The sequence below is a fragment of the Dipodomys merriami genome, unplaced genomic scaffold (assembly GCF_024711535.1).
Source record: "Dipodomys merriami isolate MVZ:Mamm:240054 unplaced genomic scaffold, mDipMer1.0.p SCAF_233, whole genome shotgun sequence".
Classification (NCBI taxonomy): Eukaryota; Metazoa; Chordata; class Mammalia; order Rodentia; family Heteromyidae; genus Dipodomys; species Dipodomys merriami.
Genome location: NW_027203749.1, coordinates 662,367 through 670,721, shown reverse-complemented (window position 1 = coordinate 670,721; position 8,355 = coordinate 662,367). Strand labels below are relative to the sequence as shown.

The window sequence follows — 8,355 nt, the reverse complement described above, 5'->3', positions numbered from 1 at the left end:
ACGTACTTCAGATCCTCAGGTTTTCGCTGGGATTATAGGCGTGCACTACCACGCCTAGCCGCTCAAGCGGCTAGTTTACTATAAACATGGAGATTACAGAGATTTTGGGGGAGGAGTCCTGTATCACACTCAATTCATTCTGTTCTATTTCTTCTATTTCTTTCAGAATGAAGATAAAACATTCAGATGTCCCTGTTCCTTCTGCTTGACCTATAACTGGGACCCTTCGGAAAATGCTAGAATAGGGATGGATTATGGGGAAGAGGTCAACTACTAGGGGGTCAATTATGTGCTGAGATAATTAAATACATACGGCCTGTGCATGAAGTTATTGAATGCTACCATCCACTGACCGGAATTTTGAATATTCTGTATATTAGGTGATTCAGTAATTTAATTTTTCCTTTGTGTGTGTGTGTGTTTGCATGCGTGTGCACACACATGCTATTTCTGAGGCTTGAACTCAGGCCCTGAGCACTGTCCATTAACTTTTTATACTCAGTGCTGGTATTTTACCTCTTAAACCACAGCTCCACCTCTGGTTTTTTTGAGTAGTTTTCTTCCCTCAGGCTGGCCTTGAACGGTGATCCTCAGATCTCAGCCTCCTGAGTAGCTGGGATTACAGGCAGGAGCTGTTGGCTCTTCCCAGCTTTGCCTTTTCTTTTCTTGGCTGGTGGATTTTGCCATCTGCCTCAATGGCAGTAATTTGCACAAAAAAAAAAAAAACACCAAAAACCTGTTTTTATATGTATCAATGATCGATTCCATTTTCTCTTTGGACCTAAAGAAGCAATAATGGATTTTTTTCTAGTTTTCTATTTTACAAGCTTAAAGTCTGTAAGATGCAGTAGAGTATTTGGCATTGGGTAATAATTAGAAATGACAAATCTTTGAGCTGTAATAAAAACAGATTTTGATGTGTAATGATCAGTAGCACATGTATATAGAAGGGCCTTATTAAAATTGATTTCTTGGAAAATAATAAAACCATGTTTGTTTTTCTGGGTGTTTACCTGCTCCATCTTGTAGATCACCAATGGGATTCGAACTCAGCCTTATGTTTGTGTGTGTCTGTGTCTGCTGGTCTTGGGGCTTGAACTCAGGACCTGAGTATTGTCCCTGAGCTTTATTGCTCAGGCTGGGTGCTCTACCACTTGAATCACATCCCCACTTCTGGAGATCAGAGTCCAGGAGTCTCTGGCCTGGGGAAACCTTGATCCTCAGATCTCAGCCTTGTGAGGATCTGGGATGACAGGCGAGATCCACCCGTGGCTGGCCAGCTTTAAATTAAAAACAAATGTGCTCATGGGTGGCGCTCTACCACTTGAGCCACGCCTCCACTGAGGGTTTTTGGCTAGTTCATCAGAGAGAAAAGTCTTAGGGACTCATCTGCCTCTTGGTGCTCAAGGTGCTCTACCACCTGAGCCACAGCAGCACTTCTGGTTTTCTGATAGTTCAGTGGCGATCAGAGTCTCGCAGACTTTCCTGCCCAGGCTGGCTTCGAACCTGCAATGCTCAGATCTCAGCCTCCTGAAGGAGTAGCTGGGAAGACCAGCGCCAGTTGTTTTCTATTCTTGCTTGGGAGGAACTAGATCTGCAGATCTGTGTGTTGACCTTTTCAGTCAGTGAAGAAAAAGCTGGGTTTTGTTGTTGTTTTCTATTCTCTCCCAAGATAAATTTCAGCTCACCAATCTCTATCCTGTTCTGGGAGTGGAACAGGGTCCCCAGATCCCCCACCAACCAAATCCCCACACGACCCCTGGAGGGAGGGAGGGCCTGGGACACATTTCCCCCCTGTTGATTAGAGAGAAGATTCATTCATTCATTCAAATAAGTAGAGCCAAGGCCCCAGGCCCGGCCGCCTCGCCACGCCCCTACCGCTTCGCCACGCCCCCTGCCCCCCCGGCCTCGCCACGCCCCCTGTCTCGCCACGCCCCCTGCCATCTCGTCCCCGGCCCCCTCGCCACGCCCCCAGCCGCCTCGCCACGCCCCCGGCCCCCTCGCCCCTGCCTCGCCACGCCCCCTGCCATCTCGTCCCCGGCCCCCTCGCCACGCCCCCAGCCGCCTCGCCACGCCCCCGGCCGCCTCGCCACGCCCCCGGCCGCCCCTCATTAGCATTCAAATCCCCCGGATGAGGCTGACCGCCCGCCTGCCGCGGCCCTGCTCTGATTGGCCAGGTCTCGTATTCAAATTAGCCGGGCCGGGCGGCCTGGGGCGCCGCGGCCGGCGGAAGCCCGCGCTCGGGCCCCGCCCCGGCCCCGCCCCCCGGCGAAGCTTCCAGGCGCGCGGCCGGCTTTTTCCGGACTGCATACTTTTCCCGAGCTTCGCCCGAGCAGCCGCGTCGCCGCCATGGACCCCGCGGACGCCTTCGACCCCAGCGCCGGCGCCGACCTGATGGCCGAGGCCGAGGAGGAGGCGGAGGAGGAGGAGGCCCGGGGCGGGCCCGGTGAGCCGGGGGGCCTGGGGAGGGGGTCGGGGGGGGATCTGGGCCTTCTCCCCCATCTCCAGGCGTGGGGGGGGGATCTGGGCCTTCTCCCCCATCTCCAGGCGTGGGGGGGATCTGGGCCTTTGGGGGGGATCTGGGCCTTCTCCCCATCTCCAGGCCTTGGGGGGGGATCTGGGCCTTCTCCCCCATCTCCAGGCCTTGGGGGGGGTCTGGGCCTTTGGGGGGGATCTGGGCCTTCTCCCCATCTCCAGGCCTTGGGGGGGGATCTGGGCCTTCTCCCCCATCTCCAGGCCTTGGGGGGGGGATCTGGGCCTTCTCCCCCATCTCCAGGCGTGGGGGGCGATCTGGGCCTTTGGGGGGGATCTGGGCCTTCTCCCCATCTCTAGGCCTGGAGGGGGGTCTGGGCCTTCCCCCCATCTCCAGGCCTTGGGGGGGGGTCTGGGCCTTCTCCCCCATCTCCAGGCCTTGGGGGGGGTCTGGGCCTTCTCCCCCATCTCCAGGCCTTGGGGGGGGTCTGGGCCTTCCCCCCATCTCCAGGCCTTGGGGGGGGGTCTGGGCCTTTCCCCCATCTCCAGGCCTTGGGGGGGGCTCTGGGCCTTCTCCCCCATCTCCAGGCCTTGGGGGGGGGTCTGGGCCTTCTCCCCCATCTCCAGGGCTGGGAGGGGGAGTCTGGGCCTGGGGGGGATGTCTGGGCCTTCTCCCCATCTCCAGGGCTTCAGGGGTGGGGGCTGGACCTCTCCCCATCTACATGGATTTGGGGAGTTTCTAGGCCTTCCCCCCCCCAATTCCCAGGACTTGGGGAGGGGGGTTCTCGGCCTTCTCATCTCCAGGCCTGGGGAAGGCGGTGGGCCTAGGCCTTCCCTTCACGTCCAGGGCTTGGAGGTGTCTAGGATCCTTCTCCCCCTCTCCAGGTCTGGGGGTGTGACGGGGATCTGGGCTTTCCCTCCCTCATCTCCAGGGTTTTGGGGAAGGGGGAATCCTAGGTCTTCCCTCCCTCATCTCCATGGACTTGGGGGTGTCTGGGCCTTCCCTCCCCCATCTCCATGGACTTGGGGGTGTCTGGGCCTTCCGGGGGGGGGGCGGGGTCCATGGAGGCCCGGATGTGGGCCTGTGCTTTGCAGCGCAGTTATAAGGAGGCCTAGAGAGTGAGTGGATCCAGACTAGAAACTAGGGGGGGGGATCCAAAGGGGAAGACAAAGAGGGGGAACAGGTGAATTGCAGCAGGGGGTTCACCGCCTGGGGGGGCATTAAGGATGGAAGATGGGCAGTGGGGGATGGTGAACTCCAGCAGCAGCAGCGCGGGGGAGGGGGAAGGAGGAGGCTGTTTTATCTTTTGTTTTCTGTCCTCGTCCTTGGAGTCTGAGCTGGGCCTGGGCGCTGCCCCTGAGCCTTGGCTCAAGGCTGGCGCTCCCCTCCCTGAGCCACAGCGCCACTTCCAGCTTTTTCTATGATTCACTGGAGATCAGAGTCTCACAGACTTTCCTGCCCGGGCTGGCCTTGAACCGCGATCCTCAGACCTCAGCCTCCTGAGTCGCTGGGATGACAGGTGGGCGCCACCGCGCTCGGCTTCTTTTTTTTCTCCACATAACAAGGACAGTTCATATTAGTTGATCTTTTTCCCCCCTTGGCTTTTTTTTCTTTTTCCTCCGAAAATTACTGCAAATCACAGTCTCGTGGACTTTCTTTCCTGCCCAGGCTGGACTTGAACCCAGATCCTCAGCTCTCAGCCTCTTGAGTAGCTAGGATTACAGGCGTGAGCCACCACAGCCCAGCCTGCTGTGCAATCTTCATTCAACCTAAAACATGGGTGAGATCTCTTCAGTGAACAGGGGGGAAAAAAAGGCAGAGAGTGCAGTTTATTGCCATTTACAAAGGCCTCGGCTTCTGCCTTGATTTCCCCATACTGAAGGCAGTCACTGAGCCTGATTTCCAGTGATCTCCACTCCTAAGAACCCTTCCCATCAGCCACTGCTCGGCAGGCTAAACACAGTCCTGACGAGCGTAGGCCAGAGACTTGAGATGATGCATCGATGCAAGTGGTTCTCCATTTCCCCCTTGCAGAAATCCCTCTCCTTCTCTTCCAGAATCCTCCGAAGCCCTAGCCACGGACCTGCAACGCTTGACGCTGAACCCCAGCACCAGCTTCCCTTCTCCTAGGCCAGAAATTCCACCCCAGGCCCCTGGCCTGAGGCTCTTACCACCGGTCGACCCCGCCTTTCCCAAGGCCGGCATCCGGAGAGTGATCTTGGAGCAGAAGAAGAAGCTGGCACACTTGAGATCCATCCTCAAAAACAGATACTCGCAGATACAAGGGGTAAGTAAGTGTGCACGTGCTCCTGGCCTCTGCCCAACCCTGGCGTGCAGGAGCTAAACCATGCTGGTATCGCACGCCTGTAATCCCTGTTCCTCACAAGGCTGCTATTGTGAGGATCAGTTCAAAGCCAGCCAGGCAGGAAAGTCCTGGAGACTCAGATCCAGTGAACTCTACCGAAAAGCTGGAAGTGGAGCTCACAGCCTTGGGCATAAAAAGCTCAGGGACAGTGCCTAGGCCCCAAGTTCGAGCCTCACAACTGACCAAACCACATACAGAAAAATAAAACCCAAACCCAAGTCTTTCCATGGCTTGGCTTAGCTGGAGCTCCAGCACTTAGGCTTTTTCTGGAGTGTGTAATATTCCTAGGAATCTTGGAGCCAATTCCTTGTTTCTCCCGAGCAGCTCCTGGAGGATCCCACCGAAGCGCTGCCCGGACCCTCCCACCAGGCCATCTCTCCGATGTCCCCCAAGGACAATGCCCCTCAGGGACCAGGTGAGCCCCTCCAGCCTCCCCAGCTCAGGGCGGTGGAGGTCCAAGGCTGCAAAGAAGAAGAGGGTGCGAATTGCATGAGGTTTGCTGTGCTACATGCAACATCCAAGGCCAGTTTGGGAGAAAGGAAATGACAAAACTCCCCGCGACCCGCTTCATAGCCTTGTCTGATCAGTGCTGAGCCGTCCACAATTCACAGACAAGGAAGCTCAGAACTGCACTTAGCCTGGTGCTCTACCGCTTGGACCGTGTCTCCAGTCCGTATTTGGCTAGCGTTTTGTTTTTCTGTGGAGATAAGGTTCTTTCTGGGCTGTGAGCCAGGATCCTCAGCGCGCAGCCTCCTTGAGTAGCTGGGATTACAGGTGTGAGCCACCCTGCCAAGTCCAGTCCACGCTGCGAGGTTACTTTGCAGGTTTCCCTGAGACCCTTCATGCTGTAGTCTTTAATTTTCTTTTAATTGTGAAAATAGGGGTTACAATTACAAAGAGCAAGGTAATGGGTACTTTTATTATCGAGCATTGTGGCCTCCTCCTTTGTTTCCCCTCCCCCGCCCGAGTCTTTAAGTCTGTGATGGGATTACAGGCAGGCGCTACGAAGCCTGGCTAATACTTAACTCTTTGACCTTTATTTTGTTGTTGCTTCCGCCTGAGGGGCCCCCCCCCAACCCAGGCCTCCAGATCTCAGCCTAAGATTACAAGGAAGAGCTCCAGTGCCAGGTTTCTTTATTTTAAAGCCAGGCTTGGCTACGCAGTGATCTATGCTTTACCCGAACCCCTTCCCCAATTCCCATCATTTGGTATGTATGCCAGCTCGCGGGCTTGAACTCAGGGCCTGGCCAGAGTTCAGGTTCTAGGACAGACAGCCAAAAGAAAAATCCATAGAGTCCAGGAGTCTCATTGGCATTTACGAGCGGTTTGCGTCCGCCTCGGCACCCCCTTATTTGAGAGAAGACAGCGGCCACCTCTCAGGCCTCCTCCTTGGCATCTGCGGTGGTGGAGCAGGCTGCAGGCAGGCCCGACGAGCGTGGGCCGGCCACTTGAGATGGGGCCCCTCCCACGCATGGCTTCCCCCCTTGCCTTCCAGCGGTGCCCTGCCCGCGCCGGCCTCTCACGGAGTTCTCCAGGAGCGTGGTCGCCTTGTTCCGAAGCTTCGTGCTCCAGAGCCAGCTGCACAACGCCGCCCGCGGCGGCCGGCTGGACCTGCTGGCCCAGAGCCAGAGTGCCCGGGAGGCCGCGGCCGCCCGGCGCAGGCGCAGGACGCCGGCCAGCTGGCGGTCCTCCCCGGTGAGTTCCCGGGCCAGCCCGTGCATCATTCATTCAGTCATTCATTCATTCAGCGGGCAGCCCTGGGGCTCTTCACTCAGGGCTGGTGCTCTGCCACCTGAGCCACAGCTCCACTTTGGCTTCTCTGGTCTGCCTCTCTCGCTCCTCCATCCTCAGCCCTCACGCGGCCGGGATTACAGGCGTGCGCGTCCACCCCCAGCCCTTCACAAGGCTGGTGCCCCAAATCCTCAGGCTGGCTCCGTTTTGCACTGCCGGATCTCAGTGACTGTGTCCCCTCGTTTCTTGCAGGTGAAGGAAAGGCCCTTCCGCTGCACCTGCAGTTACTGTCTGGCTAACGACGAGGATCCTTCGGGGAATGGGGAGAAGGGCCAAGAGGGCTAGGGCGGTGATTGACACCTGTCAATCACGCTCGTGGATTGGCACACTCCGCCTGGACGGTCAGAGGCGCCGATCCAACTACAAAGCACAAAGCACGCCTTTTATAAGCTGAGGATTTTGGAGATCTTTTGTATACTGGGTCGGGGTTTTCTAGTTGCTGGGTCATTGGGGTTTTTTGGTTCTCCTTTGGTTTTTTTCTTCAATTCTTACTGTTAGAAAGGGGAGTTGATTTCTTTTTGGGGGGGGCAATGCCCCCCTTCCCTCTCTCCCAATTTTTCCCTCCCATCCCACGTTTTCTTCTTTCTTTAGCGTGGTCCCCGGGGTCGGATCTTTTTCTAGGTGAACGCCACTCGCCACTTTGTTGGCTAAGGTCTAGGAGAGATAGAATACTCACATGAAGACCACGGACACCCTACTGGGTAATCACATAACAATGCCTGACTTAGTTTCTGGTTTTCAAAGGTTTTGAGCTTGAACAATAAATACAGATTTTTTTGACGTTAGTGTCATTTTCAGTAGCAAATAAACGCATAAGGAAATGATTGAACCGGATCCTTGGATTGGTTATTTTCTAAACACAGGTGGAAAGCGGAGACTAGGAATGTGGCCTTAGTGACCTCGCGTGCAGGAAGCCCTGGGTTCGATTCCTCAGCACCACAGACACAGACAAAGCCAGAGGTGGTGCTGTGGCTCAAGTGGTAGAGCGCCAGCCTTGAGCCAAAGTTCAAGCCCCAGGACTGGCCAAAAAAGTGTATGTGAGAGAGAGAAAGAGCACCAGTACCAGGATTTGAACTCAGAACCTTACATTTTGGCTGGCTTTTTCAATTGAAGGGTAGAGCTCTACCACTTGAGCCACAGTTCCACTTCTTTTTGCTGGCTCATTGGAGATAAATCTCATGTCATGGACTTCCCTGTCCTGGCTGGCTTTGAACCAGGATCCTCACATCTCAGCCTCCTGAGTAGCCACAATTACAGGGGTGAGCCACTGAGCACCTGGCTGTGTCCCTAGCTTAAAAAAACAAAGTTCTAGAATTATCTCCAGGTGGAGTTAACCACATAACAAAGTACGCAGCGGGGCACCGATGGCTCACACCTGTAATCCTAGCCATTCAGGAGGCTGAGATCTGAGGATCCCGGTTCAAAGCCAGCCCAGGCAGGAAAGTCCATAAGACTCATCTCCAATGAACCACCAGAAAACTGGAAGTGGCGCTGTGGCTCAAGTGGTAGAGCACCAGCCATGAGCTGAAGAGCTGAGGGACAGCGCCCAGGCCCAGAGTTCAAGACCCATGGCCAACTAAGTACACAGGGTGTTACCTGCACAGGTTTTAATGTTCATGCTGCTGCTACACTCTTTGTGATTGGTCAGGTCTGGGGTTGGCCATCACTGTTCTCGTTCTGACTGGTCAGGACTTGGGCTCATCGTCACTTGTGATTGGCTAGGTCT

General features: G+C 55.6%; 1 protein-coding gene across 1 annotated transcript; it reads left to right on the top strand.

The window, feature by feature from the left end:
- The first annotated feature begins 2,215 nt into the window (after positions 1–2,215).
- On the top strand, positions 2,216–7,453 carry LOC138835259 (uncharacterized). Its single transcript, XM_070033830.1, has 5 exons — positions 2,216–2,446; positions 4,531–4,760; positions 5,163–5,253; positions 6,334–6,533; positions 6,822–7,453. Exons 1-5 carry the CDS (start codon positions 2,350–2,352, stop codon positions 6,912–6,914), a joined length of 711 nt encoding a protein of 236 aa, XP_069889931.1. The 5' UTR covers positions 2,216–2,349; the 3' UTR covers positions 6,915–7,453.
- The last annotated feature ends 902 nt before the right edge of the window (positions 7,454–8,355 follow it).

Coding starts and splice junctions, on each gene's coding strand:
- LOC138835259 (XM_070033830.1), top strand. CDS start 2,350: ATGGACCCCGCGGACGCCTTCGACCCCAGCGCCGGCGCCGACCTGATG. Junction 4,761..5,162: donor GATACTCGCAGATACAAGGG/GTAAGTAAGTGT, acceptor TCTCCCGAGCAG/CTCCTGGAGGATCCCACCGA. Junction 6,534..6,821: donor CCAGCTGGCGGTCCTCCCCG/GTGAGTTCCCGG, acceptor CGTTTCTTGCAG/GTGAAGGAAAGGCCCTTCCG.